The sequence below is a fragment of the Apteryx mantelli genome, chromosome 1, assembly GCF_036417845.1.
Source record: "Apteryx mantelli isolate bAptMan1 chromosome 1, bAptMan1.hap1, whole genome shotgun sequence".
Classification (NCBI taxonomy): Eukaryota; Metazoa; Chordata; class Aves; order Apterygiformes; family Apterygidae; genus Apteryx; species Apteryx mantelli.
The window spans coordinates 137,291,325-137,313,514 of record NC_089978.1 but is presented as its reverse complement, the minus strand read 5'-3'; the positions used below and the strand labels follow the sequence as shown (position 1 = coordinate 137,313,514).

Below are 22,190 nucleotides of genomic sequence, written 5' to 3'. Positions count from 1 at the left end.
TGTTTTTTACATTTATCTCTTTTTCCAGGTTTTCCTTTTCTTGTCCCTGTCTCATCCCACTGGTCTGGGTCAAAATCTTTTCTACATCAAAAAAAATTCAGTCTGGACCTGCTGTTTAAAAGCCACTCTCCTATACACTCAGAATTTAGTTGATAGTGCTTTGACAGAAATGCAGCATTCTTTACAGTCGTGTTAACACATGTATGAAGAAAGTATTTGTGTCAGCTGGCCCTTTTATACAAGAAGTAAAGTAATTCCACCGGTTAATAGATAGATAACTGTACAGTATATCCAATCATCCTTTGATAGCCTAATTTGCAACAAGCTTTCTGAGTTGAAGACTTGGGTCTACTTTCTTGAACAACCCTCACTTGCTCAAAGGTAGATATTGAGTGAAAAAAGCTGCCTAGCCACCACCAGGATTGTAACCTATCACATCACTTAATATAATGCAACAGATTGCATTAGTGTGTTACAAAGAGCAGCAAGAGGTAGTAGCCAGACTCAGTGGCAAGCTGTATATAGGAAGAGAAAATCCATACTCCATATGTGTTATAAATATGTAAGACAAAAGATGAGAGGGGAGGAGAGGCACAAAAAGGTGAAGAATCAGGCTGAAGTCACATCATTTCAGTGGCAGGACCAGGAAGCACAAGCTAACTGCTGTTCCAATTCCTATACCTTAAGCCATATGCAAGGCTATTCCAATTAATGTACTTAAAGCTGATTTTTTCTACATATGTTTTAAGTAATTAGGTGATCCTTCTTTTAAGGACTCAGTCTGTCATATGAAGCAACTGTATTGTGCCTGCAATACATTCATCTATAGATGAGTAAAGGCATTGCCTTTCAGGTCTTTTCTGCCTGCTTTAGCATGATGGCCTTCTCATGATGTTTGAGGTGGTGGATTCTCATCTTTACAGCTGACAACATTCCATGCAGGAGGGACTATAAATTGGGGCTACTGCCAAAGAGACAAGTCCCTCATTCCTGTCACATTTGTCCCTGACCCCCTTCTTCCATTCTCCTCTGTGCAAGCAGTTTTTTATGCAGCAGCATGAGACCAGAAAAGGGAACTGAATTGCATTGTTAAAAAATCCAAACCATCCGCCCCACCCCAAATTAGATTTTAACATACAGCTTTTATTATCTGGTTTACTTTATGACAACAGGAACACAAGCAGAAGGTGGGGAATAGAAAGAGGGAGGTGAGCAGGCCTTTTGTCTTGTATTGTTCCTGAAACCAGAACGTAAGTCAGGTAATCACCACCTGTAATTTGTTTACATATTACATTGCTTTATTAGCCAAAGGGGGAAAAAAAACTTATCAGTGGAGAATCCGACTAAAGAGAAGAAATATTTAAGGTTGTTCTTTCCTGTCTCAACATGATTTCTTTCCTTTGAAGTAAAATTTAGCGTATATTGACTTTCAGACTGAAACAGGAAACTGGTCTAGCTGTTCTTCGTTTTAAATTGGATACACAATGTTTTTTCCACTATCAGCCTTCTGATAGGCACACTCTCAGTCCACAAACCAAGCAGCTTCCCTGGATGCTGACAGATTTCTCCTTTCTTATTCTTCTTTCATCCCTCTCTAGCTGCAAATCAATTTATCCTTTTTAAAAGAAGGAAAATATTGGAAAACAAACAAACAAACAAACAAACAAAAAGCCTCAAAGGCATCCTCATGCAACAGGCAGACAAAACACAAACCCAGAAATTAATGACATTTCCAGTTAACAAAGTCAATAGCTGAGAAGGACATAGCTTAAAACAACTGTTTCGAGCAGTGAAGTTAAAAAACAAGCTCTTCATCAGGCCAGTCACAAGCTCTTCTGCAAAAGACTCTAAATATACTAGCTGTAAATGAAATCTTTAAATGTGAACCCAATGGGCAAACATTGCATTGATAACAACTCTGCAAACAGTCAGGACCAGCTGGTTTACTGTCTTATTTAATGTGACAACAGTATCAAACAAATATCAGCTCAAAGCACACAAGGAAAAGACTCATTTTATGGTATTCCATGGAACTGATTAAAGTCTGAACGGGCAGAGTTTAGCTTGAGTATTACATCAGATCACCCTTTTCCCGTATTGTACATCCTCTCTCCCTTACACCACAAATTTTCTTTTTCACTCCCCTACACTGAATATTTTCCTACTTCTGCGCATTCAAGTAGGTCCTTTAAAATCAAGGGATCCACCCAAAAGAACTTACAAGCTTCCAGTCTTTGTGTTCATCTTGGCTGCCTCCTGCCCAGGTGTCAGGATGAAAACTAGGTGCAAATAATTCTACTATGAGCCTTCATTCTGTAAGAATGAAATGTGGGTGTGTAACGCAGGAGGGCTGCAAGACCTCTCCAACTATATCCCCAAGTTAGGACAAATGTGGGACCAGAATTGCAGAGCACATTACATAGCACAATCATCTGTCAATTTACAGCCGAAAAGTTCTTTTCTTTCTTGCACAGGTCACAAATTCCCTTATTTCCTGCCCTATACTCAAGTAGTTTGGAAAAGCTTGAGTACCATACTCCAGATCTACATCTGGAATAAAAACTGCTTTGAAAACCCACAAGGACATCACTTTTGTGACCACAGTCTCTCTCCATTTGCTATGCAATACAATTTTTCTGCAAAAAATGTTTGACCTCTAGTATAGCTTGCTGACATAAGCTGTTCAAATCTGTAAAAGACAGAAATAAAGTCGGTGAATTCATAAACAACATAAGTGGATTCTATCTTCATTAAAGAGGAAAAAAACCCAAACACACACAACTGAGCTATCAAATTCTTCTTTTGGCTACTCAAAAGTGTATGTCTTTAAAGTTCCCCACTAACTCTCTAGGGTTGTGTCAGTGGAGAAAGGACAAGCAAGAGAAGCATGGGGGAGCACAAACACATTAAAGTATTCCATCTAGTCCCCACTATTTTTTGGTGTCTCTAAATAGTAGATGTCTTGTCAAAAGTAGATGGCTATACTGGATCAGATCTAAGTTCTTCTAGCAGTCTGCTGTTTTGGACAGTGGTTAATAACAATCATGGTTATATCATCGACAAACATGCTGGTCAAGGGAATTTTAAGACTGGCATTAAAGGATGTTTTAAGGGCTGCTTCCTCCAGCAGATTCTGGGACTTGAGGATTCCTCCTGCCCAGTCACTAGAGCCCAGACCAGTATGCCCAGGGGTCTCTCTCTCCCAGGCTGATGGATGTGGCTGCTGCTCTCCTGTTTGCTCAACCAGTAGCGCAGCTTGGCATTTATTCCAGACACACACACACAGAGGACACTAACATGACCAGCTACACAGATTGCCACGGACGGGGCACTGTCTTTTAACAACAATCACATTTAACACTACCAGAACTCACATAAAACATAAGTATAGATAGCCAGATCCCATTCCTCCTCTCCAGCTGATCAAGTTCACTAGTGAAAACACACACACTCTAAATCCACAAGCACACACACATTCAGATTCCTTGAATATCAGCACTGGCTCTCTGCCTGTCTAATATCTATGTCAGGATCCTGGGCCCTCTTATGCATTATAAAGGTCTACTCACTGGCTAGTCCAACTTGATGCTCACTAGCTAACAGATGCATGCACTCACACACTTGTCTCACCAGCACACCCATACTCATGGATCCCTCAAATATCAACACAGACTCTCAGCCTGCCTAATATATATGCCTGGACCGTGGGCCTCCTACTCACTGACTAGTCCATCTTGAAGTTTGCCAGCAAATTTTACACCCCTCCCCCCAGTTTAGGGGAAAAAATATAAATACTCCAGCCCCCTCACTTGCCAATGCCCAGGCACACAAGCCCTATTGCCTGTTGTCCCCACTGCAGTTGCTGATGCTGAGACCCTCACCTTTTCCAGTTGCTGATACCACAGACATGGGGGCTGCTATAGCCCATGGTCTGACTCCAGTTGCTGGCACTTAATTCACTCACTCCAGCATCTCTAGTTGCTGGCACCCAAGCCTTGCACCACTCACACATGGGATAAAGAGTAAGATTACACTGAAAAATAGTTAAGAAAGGATTTAACAAAATAGGCTAGACTGCAGTGATCAGGCATAGGGCTTAGGCAGACAAAAATATTGACCAGCAGCTGCTTACACACAACTGGCCCCTTTTATCTCCCCTCCTATTCCCTGATGTTCCCTCCTTATTCCTCCCCGATCCCCTTTCCCTAAACTTTCCTTAATAAACCTTATATAGTCCCACAGACCCCTCTCAAATATCCAAAATCTTCATATGTTAGTCTTATTTCTCCCTTCTTATCGGTTACAAAGTCCAGGCTGGCCCTCTCCAGAGCTATGCTCTGTAGTTTCCTAATGGCCTGTCAGTTAATGTCTGAAGAGCTTTGCTCTTTGTCATTGTCTTCCTTATTGCTTATCTATCAGGTCTGTGTCCCTGTGTTTTGTTTATTGCTTTCCCTTTTACATTTTTAGTTCAAAGGGGATAATAAGTCCTTGAGCTGATAACCTTAGTGAAGCAAATACCCTCACATTCCACATACCCTTACAGCAACAAAATCTCTCATCCTAGTGAGGAACTGCATGGAGAGTTATTCACAAAAATTAGTCTTTGCTTTAGCACTTTTAAGTAAGAGGACAGCCCCAAATGGGAGGAGGGGGGGAACAAACAAACAAACAAACCCCCTCCCCCCACTCACACACAGATAAGGTTCCTTGAAGAGATATCTAACAAAATTAAGCCAGGCGAGTGGGAAAAGTAAAGGATGCATCTGAAATCACTGCATCAAATAATATTTTCTTTGCTGCCATTGAACTACTGCCTACTATACAGTGGTCTAATGTATCAATCTCTGTTTCTGCATCTGAACAGCAGTCTACAAAATGCACAAAGATCACAAACTTCATAACAGTGGTCACTCCAATTAAGTGACAAATATACAAATTAAAAACAAACAAACAAAGGACAGCCCAACTTAGTATTTTAAATACTATTCAAATCTTGAAGAGTTGGTTTCTCCATCTTCTGTGGATGGCTTCAGTATTTTATAAAGATTAAGCAGATACCTTTAGTATCAAGATTCATCAGCGAAAGGCAGTCACAAGGAAACAGAACACTACACTTGGGGGGGGAAAAAAAAAAGAGAGAGAGAGAGAGAGAGAGAGAAAAGAATGGAATTGTAATTGTGCCATGACTTGACAAATTAAGATTCTACCATTCAATTTCATTGAGTTTAGGTAATAAACAAGACACCAGCACACAAGCTACTGGGAAAAAAAAAAAAAGGCATCAAGCTCAGTATGACTTATATTTTGTGTCCATGGGACACTATAAGAAACTTTAGTTTTCTTAGCTACAAAGCCCAGTTCAGACTTCCAAACAAATAAAAACACATCAAAGGAACATCAGCACATGTATTTGTTAGTTTCACAGTGTATGTTTTATAGAATACCATATACAAATTAAGAGCAAATCAAAGTATTAACAGCACATGTATTTGTTAGTTTCATAGAGTGCATGTTCTATATAATATTGTATAAAAATAAAGAGGACTTGGTAACACACAAACTCCCTACATGACTTGCTATTTAATATTTTATGAGATATAGGAAGCAATGTGCCTTCTGCACAGCTGGCACATTAGTGAATCCAAACAATCACACCCACAACAGGACCTAAAGGTTCCAACTGGAATCAGGGATCACAGATCCTATTGTGCTAAGATAAAGGAAGATGCATCCTTGTCCTAAACAGTTTAGGGACAGAAGCAAAAGCTTCTATGAAATTTTAAATAAAAACAAACAGCAGACAACCAACTTGTACAAGATCCACTAACAGGCAGAGATATTGGGGCTAGGGAGAAAGAGATGCTTGTGTGTTCAGTTATGATGCCAGATACATATGTAGCCATGTTCTACTTCCAGTTCCATGGGTTTAAATATGATTTTCAGCAGGTTTGGTCACACAGACTGCAGAGCCTTTCGAACACAATAATTTTTAAATACAGCCTTTGATTCAAGAAGTCCGTTAATAATTCCATGGCAGATCAATAAAGACCACTCTATAGCTGCCATGGTTATATACCATATACTGTGTCAGTAAGCATCTGTTAGTGGTCATAGTCAAAGGCAAGCTTCTAGGCTTTAAGAATCCATTGTTAGACCCTTAGTGTTCTCTAAGTCCTTCAACAAAGAAAAATACTAGGGACACAATTTCATGGCAAACCATTTAACATTTCAGTGTATTTCACAGTAATATTCCCCTGTTCCTTCTTCAGGTATTTGGGTAGTCAAGTTTTGTCTTTACCCAAATCTTGTCTCTTTACTCTTTCTACATGGCAAAACCTGATTCACAGAGAACTATTCTACACCAGTGTTATTGAAAGCTTTTTATTAAAGTTCTTAAAAATGAAAGGATGTTTTATTTTGAAATTTTCATTGTTGGTTTAACTCTGTATTATTCCCAGTAAAGTTAATCTAAACATTGTCTTCAGCAACAGCAAGTACACCAGCACTGAGTTCTTCAACCCTGACAAGACAAGAAACACAGCAGCACAAGTACAGAAGCCAACTGCAGGCACATGCATGTGCACACACAATAACAAAAACATCAAAAAATTCTGTGGAATAAAAGCCAAATGTATTATTCAACAACTGATATCCCAGTACTGAGCTCAACAGTTATATACATAAACAACAACCACAACAACTTTAGGGTATCATTTCTGTCAAAACCAAAGTTCAACTTCTAAGAGTTCTGTAATTTTGCATTTATAGTTGAAGCAGTACCAAGTACGTAAAGTTAAACATAGCAGCTTTGGTGAACTTTAGGCCCTTTCATCTGTTTTCTCCAGATGGGTTCTTCGTCGGTTTAGATTTCAAACTAAGATCTCCGAATGCAAAGCAACACGTACTACAGAATACACACACACACACATAGCCAAGTCCCCTGTTCGTTTTTTTTTTGAATTATAAAAACAATCTTTATAAAAGATTAATTTCATTCATATGCATACTGTATCATAGGCATATTTCTACCACATGAATAAATACTTGTAATATATTAAGAAAATCAGAACATAAATCTTGCCTTTGAAAACTTACCAACACCCAATTTATTTAAGGCTCACTAAGCAATTTCAAATTTGTTATAATCCCTACATTTGAAAAAGGTATCAGTAAAGTTTATTTACAGATTTTAAAAGGAGTTGGACAATGTCTTTTAAATACTTAACAGCTCCACCCCCAACATATGCTTCCACCCCCCCCCCACTTCACCTCTGTCCTTTCATTCTTCATGTTTTTATATTGTTGTATTTGCGAAAGGAACAAAATATCAAAAAAGACACAAACAAATATTCAGTTCAGCTCCTTTCAAACTTAACAAAACTCTATTAAATACTCCGGATAGATCTGGTTGGCATCAAAGATAACAAAGATCTTTGGGTTCCAGGTATTATCCACACAGCTGTCATACAAGTTCACAAAACTTCCATCTTTCGAAGGAGGCCTCATGTATTTTGAATCACCATTGATATAGTCACCAGTTAATACACGAGCAAGAAACATGACTTTATCTGGTCTATGCAGATGAGGTTGCAGATTCACACCATGAATTTGAAAAGTATCTCCATGCTTTATATCTTCTTTGCAGAAACGACTGGAATATGATGCATCTCTTGCAAAATAGGTCCCTTTCAAAAAAAAATCTGATGACATTCTTATCATGACAGCTTTACTACTAGTGCACTGATAGAGATATGAAAATGATGCAAGATGTCTGTTCTTTAATATTCATTAGCAATCCAATGATTATTTTCTAAATCATTAGATTACAGAAACATGAGCCAAATATTCTTAGTGTAAACATTTTAGTAGGGAGGTCATCTTGTGAGTCAACACTGCTTGCTATTTCCCCCCATCCAGTCCTACCAGCCAGCTGTTAAAATTAAATTGCTTACAGCATCCTAGCTTTCTTAATTACACTTGACCTCAAAACCAGAGCTATATTAAACAGCTCTTCACATATATAGAGAGAATAACTCAAAGAACATTATGAGGAACATTTAACAATGCTGAACCGTTAAGATTACTGAACTGTTGCATGTGACAAAAATATTTACCTTTTCCATATACAGCAGCATGCATGCCATTTATTCTCCAATCAAAGTTATGAATACATATGGCTTCTACAAATTCATTACTGGTGCCATGAAATAACATCTGCTCATTAATAGCGGGGACACCTCTTTTCTTCTTTAGCTGAGCTTTTTTCCTACAGAGAAGAAACAATATAGCATTACAAACATCTGTACAATCAAATTAAGTTTCCACTCTGAAAACACTACAGAGAGGACAGACCTAAAACAGTATAAATTTCACTTTCAGAAGTGACTAGAGAATCCTAGTTCTCAAACAGACCAAAATTCTTAAGATAAATGTTTAACAATCACATATTTCTGGATGCTGTGGACTATTTTCAGAACCTAAGTTTACCAAAAAATGGTTTTTTTTTAAAACCAATTTTTTCAACTCTGCTCATCTGACATTATTTTCAGAACGGTCATTTTCTACAGATTTATTTTTAAAAGAAAAAAATTATTTTTCCATGGTGTGCTTTGTTTTTGTTCCCTTCATCTACTTAGATAGCATGTGGTGGCTTAAAAATCAACTAGTAGCTTATAAAGTATAATGACCCAAATAAAATAACAAAATCCATTAAAATAAAATTACCTAAAATTTTACCTAAAATTATGTCTACAGGATTATTTAATAACCGTTTTATGAATTAATGGTTCACATGCTTCGTAACAGAGATAGGTCTTGCTTTGAGAGGATTCTAGCATTTTGAAAAAAAATTCAGTAGATATATATTACATGTCAACCTATATTACACTCTCATGGGCAGAAGACCATGGCACTCCTACAAAGGACAGATATTTTCCATCAATCTTTGTTTGAGTGAGTTTCCATCAGCTAGGTTTTCCACAACGATCCATGAAGAACTGGACTCTGGAGCTATGTCTAAACCACTGGCTATTCACAGACATGAGCCTTGACTGTCCAGAAAAAAACAAGCTGGAGTATATCATAGCTTTGTTCTTGTCTGCATACCTGCATTTTTTTTCCCACAAAAGCACAGTGCATTGGGGGAGATGAGAAGGAAGGAACATTCTTAGGTTTATCAAACTAAGCAATTTACTTATAACTGGAGTGCGTACCTGAACTGCAGAAGTACAGTTTAGATGTAGTCTGAGGAGGTCAGTCTACCAACAAGGCCCAATGAAAGAGATATGCAGCAAAGATTCTTAATATTAAAGGCATTACATTATCTATCACTCTTATTAAATGTACTAATAAATAAATTGAGTAATGGCAATCTTGCAGGAGTTAGCTTGAAAGATATATTTATTCTGTTTTATTGGACTTTTTTCTTAACATTATGCATAGTGAAATAAACTATGTATTGACAATGTTTTAATATGGCATGCAAAAAATGGCTTCCAAATTAGAAGAGGAGCAGTAGAAACTCAAAAGCATCTGGGAGATGTCGTTAATAAACTTATTTGTGGCATTTTTTGTCAGAGGCAGAGAGGTTCCAGGCACCCAACTTTTACTCCATTTGCAACTCAACAGAACCCAGGAGCCAAGATTCCCTGCCTAACCGCTGCTCTTCTCAAGATGCAACAGCTCCACCTCACACCCAAATGCCAACAATGCGGAGTATCATTTGAAAATTTTCAAGTAGTCTTTGGCACCCTGTATGGCTGCCTGCTGAACCCTGACAAAGTATAAAGGTAGCCTAGAGTAACTTTTCTTTATATAGAACAGAACAGATTTATTACAATTACCTGAAATGTTCTGTAACAGTCTTTTGCAAATCTCTGACCAGTTAGATATCATAAAACTAATTTAAAATAGTCAACAATATGGGAGCTATTAAAACAAACGTGTTTTGACCTCTACAATGATGCAAATATCCTTTCAAGCAGTGCTCTTTTAATTACTGACCTGATAATAGACTATATTCAGCAGATCAGGAAGCTGGTTCTGCAGACTGCAGAAACACCGCAGCGGGACATTTGTTGATTTGGAATATAACTGTATTGTATCTCTAGAAGTCAAATTATACCAAAAAACATCATCTAACACTTTCCACCAGCACTGATAAGCTAATCCAGTAAAACAAAAGTTGTCTATCCACCGCTCAGAAGGCTCTCATACAGCCAGTCTGCTTAAGAAAGGAGAAACCTAAAGCAAAATTAGATACCCATAGACATGCTGTTCGTACATAAGCAGATTCCTTCTAAAGATGGCCAGCAATCTCAGTGACAAAGCAATGTTTTCTGCTTGCTATTACTCATAATTTGCTTATTAGTACATTTAACAGTAGAGACAGATAATCTTGTAGTAGTCAGCTTGAAAGATGTATTTATCCTGTTACATTGTTTTAGCGTTATTTAGTGCTATCTTCCACTTCTTCTACAAATCCAAATTTAAGATGCATGAGCCAAAAAATGCTAGATTAAGATTCATATTCTATTACTTTCACCTTCCCTCATTGGACATGAAAAGAACTTTTAGTGAATGTAAAATGTTGGAATTCTTACTTCTGTGTAATATATTACTGGGCAATAATCTCTTCATCAGTGTGCAAGCCCATCTACTGCAAATGACAGAATGGTAACGTACAACCCACAACTGGAGAGAAAGAAAAGCAGCTAAGCCTTAATTGCATATATGTATTCTAGCAATAAGTTATGTAGTCATTTATATTTTTTTCCATAAAGAAAAAAGTTTAAAGAAAAATGACTTTTCTTCATATACCTTTATTCAGATACAGCTACTAAAAAGTATGGTTTTGTAGTTGCAGTCATATGGCAATACTGTAATATTCATGATGTGTGAAATTGTAATTTCCATCCTCGTTTCATACTTTAAGAATATTATAGCACAAAATCCATAGACTTAGAATTCCTAAATCATGAATTCTACCCACTGTCCAACCTGGAAAACTAGTAGACTCTCCAAATGATCATCAGTTCCTTATCTAAGCAAAAAGTTGTTGGGTTTTTGATGGATGGGGGAAGGGAGAGTTGTTTGTTTTCTGCGGTTTTTTTTTCATCTATACTGAGGACTCAGAACTGGAGACATCTAGTTTAAAGTCTGCTTGCCATTCTTATTCTCAAAAATTTACACATTAAAATGGTACAAATATAGCTCTACAGAAACTTAATTTGAACTAAAAGCTGATATACTATAGAACAGAAAAGTAGATGTTAAAACATGGCCAAGCAAATAAGTCTTTATATTTAAATATGTAAACATATCTACAGATTAACAATTAACAGAAGGCTAAGTCTCCGAAACAGGAATTTGAATTCATCTCTTCATGCATATTCATGATATATCTCAATATATAATAATGAATTACAGAGTTTTCAAAAAACAAAGCATACAACCATCATAATTTTTGATATATGTCTCCTCAGTATTTCTTCACTACTTAAACTCATTATTTTTAATAACACAATACATCTTTAAAATTGACTCTCATGTTCCCTTGCCTGGAGACGAGACTGAGAACTTTCGTCAAATACAACTGCTTAAGACTAGGAAATACTAGGAAAGAAGCAGAAACAGAACTTCAGCGCTTCCAGTTCTTCCAGCCCAGCAAAATATGAAAGGGAAAAGCAGAGAAACTAGAAATAGCTTTGGTAACACACTAAACTTGGAGAAATGACATGATTATGTGCTAACTGGACACTTAGTCCTACCATGTGTTTCATAAAGTTGAGAAATTTGACAAGCCCCAAATATTCTTTTCCTTTTTTAACTAGAATACAACTACTACAAGCCTGTCAAGGTTCATTTTACAAAAAGCTTATTTTTCTCCTCTTTACTTCACTATAAATATCACAGGCCTCTACCACATGGACATCCTGAACACTGACCACATGTGAGCACAGGAAACGCAGACAGGGAGGAGTTTGAAAAAAGCTGATTTCTTCTTTTTAGACACAAACAACTGACATCCATAGGCTAATATGTCAATCTCTTGGCATTTTCACATATTCTTTACCAATTGACCAATCATTTCTTGCTCGAAGACTTCCTATCTTTAAAAATGGTATGAAACTGAAAGAGTCTAGCACCTCGTTCTCCTTCAGGAGAGGGTATTGCTTCTACATAAGAAGAATAGGGACTTCTCAAACTTTTCCCAAAGAAATAAAAAGGTTTAGTTCAAATCAAACTATTTATAGGAATGTTAAAGTTAAAAATAACTTTGTCAAATTCTCCAAGAGATTGACATTACTGTAAGAGAATGATAGCAGTGCCAAACATAGCACACTAATTAAAAAATTCTTGGAACGATTAACTTTAATATGGCTGCAAAGTCAGAGCTGAATTATATATTCCTCAAAATTCCAGTTCATTTTGGTTCTTCCCTAGAAGCCCTAGAGCTAACATTTTGGGAATGTTAACCCATAGCAGTAAATGGCTCTAGCCAGTATGACAACTTTGCTATCATTTTTTCCTCCTTTACAAGTAGTAATTATGTATTTAACAAACCAATATATCAAGGTATTAAATATTGATTTATATGCAACTTGTTAGATTAGAATGATACTTGAAGATGATAAATGCCATCACCTTCCAACACATCAGTTTGATCTGCGCTACATCCACATCTAATGCATTTATACAAGTATTACAGTTCTCCACATGTAGAAGTTTCAGAGCTTGAAATTTTGAATACAATCATAGAGGAATGACAAGTAAGCAAATGAAGATAAAACTGATAAAAAATAACAGAATTATTTTAGTCACTTTATAATAAAAGCAATTAGACATATTTCTGCATCATGCCTTCAGTATTTGCCTCTGTTAACAGTCCTAAAATAATATTGGTTTTCGAAATAATCTCACCTGCAAAAAAACTCCCACAAGTCTAGATTTTGTATTCTCTTAATTCTTTTAATTCGGTGGTTATCCATTGTTTTTCCAAACAGACTAGAAACTTCATTATATTCATTTGTTTTCTTTTGCAAAGGAATAAGCTGGAAAGAAAAAGGTTAGTACAATTTCACTGAGATGCACTATTTGATTACCACGTGTCTTTGGCCAGCTCACATACAAACTCTTACCTGATATGGCTCCTCAGTATTTACATTCTCCCAGTGTGAAGGCATAGGGATAGCCTCATTTTCACAGATGAAACTTAAAAAAAAAATCAAAGACATGAGGCATTTTCTTTCTTCACTGGAATGCCTGTTCTGTACAATACATTACAAAAAAAGCTAATACAAAACTACATAGGGTTTTAATTCTCACAGAGACAATAGGTAAGGTCAAAGTCAAGAGGTCTTATTTTGTATTCAAATTCTGGCTTTGCTTATTGTAAACAAACCATGGTAATGAACAATTTTAATACACCATCTATGCAATAAAAGATCAGAAGGTAAATTACAAAAGGTAGTCAGAAAGGTCAGCAACACTGATTTAGAAACACGGGAGTATAGATGTAGCTTGAACTTTCCAAAGTAACAGGAATTACAGTTTGCCTAAGACTCTGGAAACTAAGCCCTCATTTTAAGTGTTTAAAAGCATCATGCTGCAAGTATACGCTTGAAAATTACGGTTGAACTTGTTTATATACAAAAATGTGTATTTTGAGCATATACATAAATGCGCATATATAGTAGTGTTTAAATCATAAAAAAGAGACTAAATTAATCAATCTCTTGAAAGTAAAGAACAGTGTCATCACGTGAAAACAGAGGATACTGTGATACAGTACCAAATGCAATTCTTCAATAAACAAAATAACAAAACTGAATTTCCACAATATTACATGCATTCTTAAGCAAGCATCCCTTGAAAAAGTAACAGTTGACACTTCAAAAAACAAAGGTTTTCAGAATGTCAGTATAAAGATTGCTACAACATTCATTATAAATGTCAAATTTTGTTCTGAAAGTAAAACCAGACTACAATTCAGAATTAAAATTATTTCTAATAAATTATTGAAAACAATCTCACAATCCACATAGTCAATGTTATCTGTGGTATTATCACTGCATAGATCAGTTTGTTGTTTAGTGAACATCCAATTTTCATCAGCACAGTTCTACATCTAATGACTGATCAAAAGGTAAGAAAGAAACTTACAATCTAAAGCAATTAGACTCATAAGACCAGCTGGTCATTATGATGCAATTTCTTGTCATTTCACATTATCTTAGAGAAAATTATGAAAACAACTGCAGGCAAAAAAATATAACTCAATCTTCTTGACTGTTACAATATTAGTTCTACATTATTTATGAGGTCATTATTAAAATTTAACAAAACTCCATTCTTTGCTGCTGCTTCTCCACAGCAACTCTGATTCAATAGGTATTTATAGCAGGGGACTCCAAAGGGGCTAAAGTCAGGCATAGCTATAAGAACCTTGCAAGCTGGATGTGAATATTCAGTATGCCTTACAAGTAATTCCTCTCCCACTCTCCCAAGCTCTTTACTTTCTCCAAAATAAAACACAAAAAAAAAAACAAGCTAAAAATTTTTTTCACTCATCCCCTGTGAAATTTCTTCCTTCTTCACTTGACTTGCTCTCTCCTACCCGATTCCACCTCTCAAATTGTTTGATGTAAAAAATAATAAATGTAAACAATATAAAACATATTTTTGTTTCATTTTATTCAGAAGAATCAAGATAAAATTCAAATAAGGAAAATTCAAATAATTCATTTTATTTCCTTACCTGAAAGCACTGATAGAAAAGGGAGCTCGCTTTATTGGACGTTGCTTAAGGGTAGTTAGATTGGTTTGTTTCATCACTGAGCATAAAACAAGAGTTAGGATGAAAGTTTCTGGAATTCATCTACAGCATATGAAACACTTAAGTGTCATTTTTCTTAACAGCATTACTACTTCAAAAGTTGCCTGACAGGAATTCCTATTTTAACAATTAACAAATCAATATGTTAGATAAACATTTTGAAATACTGGCCTCAGAATCATCATTGTTTGTAACAGTTGGCAAAACCTGCAAATACTGTACAAAAGAAATATGTTTATTGTTAGAATACTATTGGTGAAATATTCACCCCCATCATCAATGGCAAAACTTCCACTGACTTTAATACAACTAAAATGGCAAAATACAGCACTGCATCAGTTATACATACCTATCTATTATTTTTAATGCAAAAAGTCATGATCTATGAGATTTGTAAAGTTGTTTAGCATTTGTATTTGGTTTTGTTTTTATTACAGATGCAAAACAAAGGTTTTTCTAACAGACATTTCAACAAAAGCAAACACGAAACTCCTCCTATTGTCCTGTAGTACTTTACTCCCAGTACATCACTGTTCTACCCACTCCCCTCTCTTATTTGAAATACTATTATTTTCTTTGACCTGGAAGAGATTTCTGTATAAGATAAAGGTAAGTTGATAAATGCCATTAGAATCCAATAATAGTCTGTAATTTACAAGTATGGCATGAGTGCACTCTTTACAGTTTACTAGAAAAGTGTTTTGGGTATCTCCTTGTATTCCAACAACAGAATTGGCTTAAAGCACCTGCTGAATTACAAAATCACTTTAATGCCAGTATTTTGCAGAAAGCTTCCATCACATCAATGTTTCTTATAGAGACTCTGAATGGAAGATTTTTTTCAAGCCTACAAGCTGTTTTATGTTAAAGAACAAAGCTCAAACTTCCCAGTACCATGAACGTATGCTAGATACTACCTGCAGCTAAGGTAAGCAGAGGTAAAATGCTGGAGCGCTACTACACAAGGCATTCTACCTTATTAGTAAACTACACTAGAAAATTTAACAGTGCAGCTGCCTCCAAAATCTCACGCGTACCTTACAATAAAGAGCTTTCCAATTATGAGTTTTTGCACCAGATATGAGGAAAATACACTAGTTGATTTGTTCATTCAGCAAGTTATCTGACACCTCCCATTACTTAATTTATTCTATGACAAGAGACATACCTGAAAAGTCTAATGTGTAGTTAAATTTTGCAGTAGTAAAAGAAACAGATCCTTGTGGGTTTGTTCTGAAGCTCCTTTCAATATCTTCACTGCTAACTGAGCAATGACTGTTTGAATCAGTCTTTAAAACAAATCAAAAGCACATTTAGGTAAATTCAGTAGTAGTTTGACACATGGAAATCATCATAGCTAACATAACTTCATATGTAGTTACCTGAAACATATGCCATTTACCACACTCAGCCAAATAAAACCAGCCCCACTGGGTGTCCGAGGTATCCATCTCTTCAACTGCACTTTCCATCTTTGGAAAAAATTCTTCTGCTGCTTTTTGAAGTATTTCCTGCAATGTTCAGACACATGCAAAAAAAAGTCTTCTATGATACTATTTGCAAAAATGCACTATTTGAGAAATTCAGCAAGGAATAAAAAAGCAGAATAATGTAAAACGAGAAAAAAAAACAAAAAGCAGAGGGGCATATTTGTTTTCTCTTTCTTAAAGAAAATTTCTCTATTTCCTACTTATCCAGTTTAAAAAAATATTACCTGTAAAGTGAGTTAAACATTTGCAAAGCTAACTCTTTCTCAAATGTTTACAGACATGTCATCAGGTCAAGAACTATAGGCTTTGTCACATCAAAAAGAGGTGCTAAATTCACAATGACGGACATATGAGCAAATCCAGTCATAAATACAATAGGCTCCAAGTAACATACTACTCAGAAATAAGATATTGGGGTTACATCCAATAGTTTGACAAAAACATCTACTACATACTCACCAGCAGTCAACAAATCAGATGGGATGTTAAGAGTTGCTAGAAAAAATTTACAGACCAAAACAAGCACCATTATGTCACTGTTAAGTCCACAGTGCATTATTCCTCAACACTGCACGATGATTTGTTTCCCCCCAAATGAAAAAAATCCTTGAAAATGCCTTGAAAAGGATACAGTAAAATTATGAAAAGTGCAGAGAAGGCTGCCAAAAAAACCCCCCAAAAAACAAAAAACAAGCAGAATGGCTTCCACACAAGGAATGACTACAAAAGCTAGGATTCTTCAGGATGGAAGAAAGAACTGAGGAGAGGATATAACAGAAGGCTACAAAATCATGGCAGAGTTGAATAGAGAATAACTGATTACATTTTCTTCCAGACTAAGAAGGGGATGTCTAACAAAACTTGTAAGTGTTAAGTTCAAAACAAATGAGAGGAAACGTCTTCATAAAATAGATGGCTAAACTACGGAATTCTTTTGCATGGTATGCTGTGGTTCCTGAAAGCTTATGCAAATTCAAAAAGTGACTGGACAAGTTCATAGAAAAGACAACCAATGGCTATACCAGGAAAACTTCACAACAGCTCCCACCAGATTTCAACTTAACAATAAAATCCTGAAAATTCTGAAAGAATTTGACTCCACCTGCATATATCTCCTAACTTGTCAAAACCAGTTAATAAACAACAGTAAAAATGCTAATGAGGGCAAAAAAGTTTCAGAGAAACAGGCTTACCCAACTCTCATAAAGAGTTAGCAATTCATCCAATCTAACTGATTAACCAAGACTGGCACTCTTCTCAACTTTTTCCTCAACTTAACTTTTGCTTCCAAAAAGTGAAACACCACACTCCAGCACAAATAAGTCAAAACATTCTCCAGCTAACAGTTTGGATATTTCAGTTGCTTCCTGGACACTCCAACCCAGAAAACAAGAGACCTTCAGAAGGCACCTTGGAGATGAAGAAGTATGAGCCAACTGGCCAGTGCTATTGAGGCAGGAAATGAGAGCAGATTGTGCTCTTCTAGCAATACCTTCCTCCATATTTTTCCCAAGCAAACCTTCAATGGTGTTTTCAAAAATCATAGAAATTGCTTCATGGAATTATCTAGAGACTGTCTCAAATAAGGCATGATTTCTAATTAGCAAAAGCTCCTACAAATCTAAATGCTTAGAAAACAGGGAAATCAGTGATAGACCTCCACGACATCGCTAAATTGCAGAATCCCAGGGCACACCTATTTCAGCACAAATGGAAGCACATCCATTCTTTCCAGCAGGAAGGCCTGATGAAATGAGAGCTCCATACAACACTGAAAGGTCTTGGCAGCTTACTTTCATTATTTAAATCTACAAGGATAACTGCCTCAATTTTAAGCAGAAAGGCCATATTTTCACCTACAGGCTGAGTTACTGTAGTCTACACTTCTTTAAGACTAAGAAGAAAGAGGAAAACTTTTCTGGGGTACATTTTAGTTTTCTCATTTTCGCACTAGAATAACCAGACCTCAGGTCCATCCAACATTAGTTCAGGGCCTGAATCTGATCATTCAAATTACTAATGGCTTTGGAACAGTTACAAACAGAGAGGATATGTTCATCTGCACCTATCAACACACTTATACTCCTCTGGGAGCAGTACAGTCCCCGGGAGGGAAAGGGGGGAAGAAACTTGAAACAGTTATTCCCATAACTTTCAAAAATGTTACTTCCAGTCCACACATTATCCCAGTCAGAATCTTGCGTAGATTCCTGGATACTTCTAAGTATGGAAGAAGGATGCAAGCCGTAAACGCTAAAAAGAAAACCTGAGAGCTGGTCTGAAAGGTAATCCAAATCCCACATGCTCAAAACAAAATTGCTCAATTTACTGATGAATTTAAAATCAAATCCACTCCATTTACAAAGAACAGGTAGTTTTTTGTCCGAAATCTCTGAATGCATGTGCAGTGAGCAGAAACTCTTAGCGTTTTTTTTCTGGATGACTAGAATCAAAGATGCAGCAATGAGAATTTCAATGTTATTGCTAACAGAGGAGCTTTCAACTCCCATTACTAGCACTGTTACTACTGGCCCAGGAGTTATCATGAACTGAGTAAAAGTCACAACTATTACTCTGACAGCAGAAAGTTTCTTCTAATAAGAATGAATGCTTGTTGTGTCATGAAAGTGCTGCAACTGAATGGCTGTAATGCTAACACACTTGCTCATTTCTCAGGAAGTTTTAAATAAATGATAAATATGTTTTACGGTGCCTCCAGATGGGCTATTCTGTTTTCTTTTGCTATCCACATCCATTTGTTGGATTGTGCTTTAGTGCTGGAGACTCTTTTGCCAACAATCAGTAACTCTGCATAGTTCCTGGCTGGGTCAACTAGCAGCCCTAAGCGAGACTCCAGCCCTTCCTTAGGCAGCAAAGTATCTGAGAAGGAGACTTTCCTGAGATGAGAGCACAGTGCTGGGAAGGGGTGGCAGAGAAGAAAGAACAGCATTAGCACAGGTACAGGCCATGACCTGAGGAGCCAGCTCAGAGGGACGAGGCCCTCTGCAGCTGCATTGTCACTTCTGCAGAGGACCACTGCTGTGATCGCCCCTTTTCCTACCCTCCTCCAGAGCTGAGCCCGTAAGAGCTCAGGGACGGGGTGTGGGGAGATAGCTAAATGTACCAACAGTTCCTCCCCCATCTGACTCCTAGCCCTCCCTCAAAGAGAGCGGTGGCGGCCTGTGCCTCCCCGTGCCCAACCTGGCAACACGGTCTCTCAGCGCGCGCTCACTCGCCTGCAGGGGGTGGGGCAGAGCGGGACGGGCCGAGAGCGGCCTGCAGCCTGGAGCGCGCCTACCGAGGAGGAGGCAGGCGGAGAGGGAACGAAACGAAAGGAGTGGCCGTTTCCCCCGTCCCCCTCCCCACGCGCACTCACCGCATCGGCCGCCCACCCCGGGCTCGCTCCCCACATGTTGCCCGGAGGATGGGGAGAAGTGGCGGGGGGGGGGGGGGGGAAGCAGGCCGAGCCCGGCCGCTCGGGGCTCGTCACTGCTCAGGTTCCCCAGCGCTTCCGTTATCGGTGGCAGAAGAAAAGGGAGGAGCAACAGCTGTTATAGGTAGGGCTATATCGGTTCGTCACACAGAGGGGCGAGGCCTGGTATGCAAATTTGACGCGAAGTAGGCGGGAGCCTGGGAGGCAGTTGAGGGAGGAGGCTTGGGGCAGGGGTGGTTGCGTTGGGCGCCCCTTCGCGCCGCGGGCGGGGGGAGGAAGGAGGCACAGGCCGTATGGAGCTGGGCCTTGCCTGCCTACCTTGTACTGTGGCCATCTCTTGGCCTCGCAGCGTGGTGGCATTGCCATGACCCTCACCCGTCAGCCCTGCGGCCTCTGGCAGTCTTGTCAGTACGTTGTGGTATGGGTAGCAGTTTTGGCTGTGAGATGCTCAATTCAGTGTGCCTCACTTCTCTGTACCCTGCAGCTTTGTTTTTATTTTCTTTAATTTTTGGCTGTCATCATGGATAGCAATGGGTCTAGTCTCCAGAAAGAGTTTTCACAGCCCGTAAGGGGCCAGGCCACATGTGCCTGTATATGTGCCATATATTCTCTGCCACATAGCATTTAAAGAATCGGTACTGCGCTAGCACCTTGTAGGACAGTGAAAGTGACAACTCTGAAGTGATTACCTAATGCAGAGAGGAAGTGAAAACTGCAGCTTGTTGCAGGCATTCATCAGCTGGACTTTCAGAGCTTGAAAAATGAACACCTAGTGGCATCTTTACATTGTAATTCAGATCTAGAAGCAAAAGCAGTTGTAGGACTTCTTACTGAGGAGGGCCATAGTCATGAATGTAGCTCATCCCAGCCTTTCTGTGCAGAGTCTAGAATGAGAGCTGTAGAGTGGAAAAACAGGCGGTTAATCAGCCCCAAGAAGCTTGCTAACTCACACTGCCGTTGGTTAGTGGACAGTAAATTCCAAGCTGGAAACTTCACAGAACAGGCAGTTGTCATGCAGTCACGTGAAGCCATTAAAGTACATCCTGCTGTGAAGGTTGTTCATTGGGCAGCATTCCAGAAACAACACAGGTGGATTGAAAATGATGAATTTCTCATATTCTGAAGGAGTGTCAAACAGGATGTATACCCAGATTCTGGCCTTGCTGACCTTGTCTCTCAATACATAGTTAGGAGAGGTTATTTTTTCTGATGTTAAGCAACCTTGGGTGAATCACTGAGGGCAGTTCACTGGCAAGCATGTGATGCCCATGTCTTCAGGAGCTGAGGAATTTACCAGAAGTAGGGATATCTCTTCCCAGACAGGATATTCATATTGGTATGGTTGAAAAACACATAATGACTGTGTGGACCGATCCTGTCTGTGAGGTCCTAATTTATGAATCTGTAAAAAGGATAGATATAAGGGTGGTGTTACCACCATAGCTGTTGCAGCATGCCTGCTGAATGCCCTTTTTTTTCCTTGGAAAGATGCTGCCAGTGCTTTATGTCTAACCTGAGCCTCTGTGAGTCTTTTGCTCCTATTATTACTGCTGCCTGTTGTGTATTTTTTGAAGTACATGGGGGAACCTTCCAACAGGGTGACAATTGGAAGTGGTCAGGCTGTTTGCAGAATTTGCATAAGTAAATATGAAGACAGTTACTGTATCCCAACATGGAACTGTCTAGCAGCCAAAAGTTTTAAAGAGGTTTCTGCTGTTATGCCTTGAAGTGTGGGATAGAGCTGGGAATTTTTTGTGTCTGTTTCTTCCCTGTCGTTGTAGGATAATTAATAATGGAACAGAAGCCTCTTACAAGGCAAGAACATCTTAGATAGATACAATCAAAATAAAGCTTTTTAGAATGACTATATTCTTAGCAAGCTACATGCCAATGCCAGACTCTTCACAGCAACAATTTAAAAAACTTTAAAAGCAGTTATCTCCAAAGAATTCTGTGGATATCTTACATACTATGTGAAACTAACAGCAGTTCTGGTGAAGACATAATTGCAGTAATTGGCTCCCATGAGCCTGTACTAAAAGCAGCAAAAAGGCAGAAACTGGAGAGGTTTGGACACATGACTGGAGTTACAAACACAGGGAATGGTCGAATGGAAGTGGAAGAGAGATTCCCTGGTACTGCCTGGCACATAAATCATAGAATCATAGAAGGATTTGGGTTTGAAAGAACTTGTGAAGGTCTCTAGTCCAAACTCCTGATCAAAGCAGGCCTAACTTCAAAGCTAGATCAGGTTGCTCAGTTCCTTTTTCCAGACAAGTTATAAAAATCTCCAAAGATGGATATTTTACAGTGTCTCCAGGCATATGTTCCAATGATGAACCACTCTTAGGGGCAAGAATTTTTGTCCTTATGTCCAACATGAACTTCCTGTATTGCAACTTGTGTACATTGTCTCTTGTCCTGTCACTTT

At 38.1% G+C, this 22,190-nt stretch overlaps 1 protein-coding gene across 3 annotated transcripts; it reads right to left on the bottom strand.

Annotated features, from left to right (window-relative positions):
• Positions 1-7,077: 7,077 nt before the first annotated feature.
• Positions 7,078-20,519, bottom strand: PARP11 (poly(ADP-ribose) polymerase family member 11). 3 transcript variants are annotated; one of them, XM_013956260.2, is made up of 8 exons: positions 20,449-20,519; positions 16,219-16,347; positions 16,005-16,125; positions 14,759-14,834; positions 13,140-13,212; positions 12,922-13,052; positions 8,115-8,266; positions 7,078-7,685 (listed from the first exon to the last, which is right to left on the bottom strand). In XM_013956260.2, the coding sequence occupies exons 2-8, from the start codon at positions 16,306-16,308 to the stop codon at positions 7,372-7,374; spliced, it is 957 nt and encodes a 318-aa protein (XP_013811714.1). In that variant the 5' UTR covers positions 16,309-16,347; positions 20,449-20,519; the 3' UTR covers positions 7,078-7,371. The 3 variants fall into 3 exon arrangements, with proteins under 3 accessions (XP_013811714.1, XP_013811715.2, XP_013811716.1); XM_013956261.2 differs by lacking the exon at positions 20,449-20,519 and adding an exon at positions 19,703-19,877; XM_013956262.2 differs by lacking the exon at positions 20,449-20,519 and adding an exon at positions 16,786-16,840.
• Positions 20,520-22,190: the final 1,671 nt, after the last annotated feature.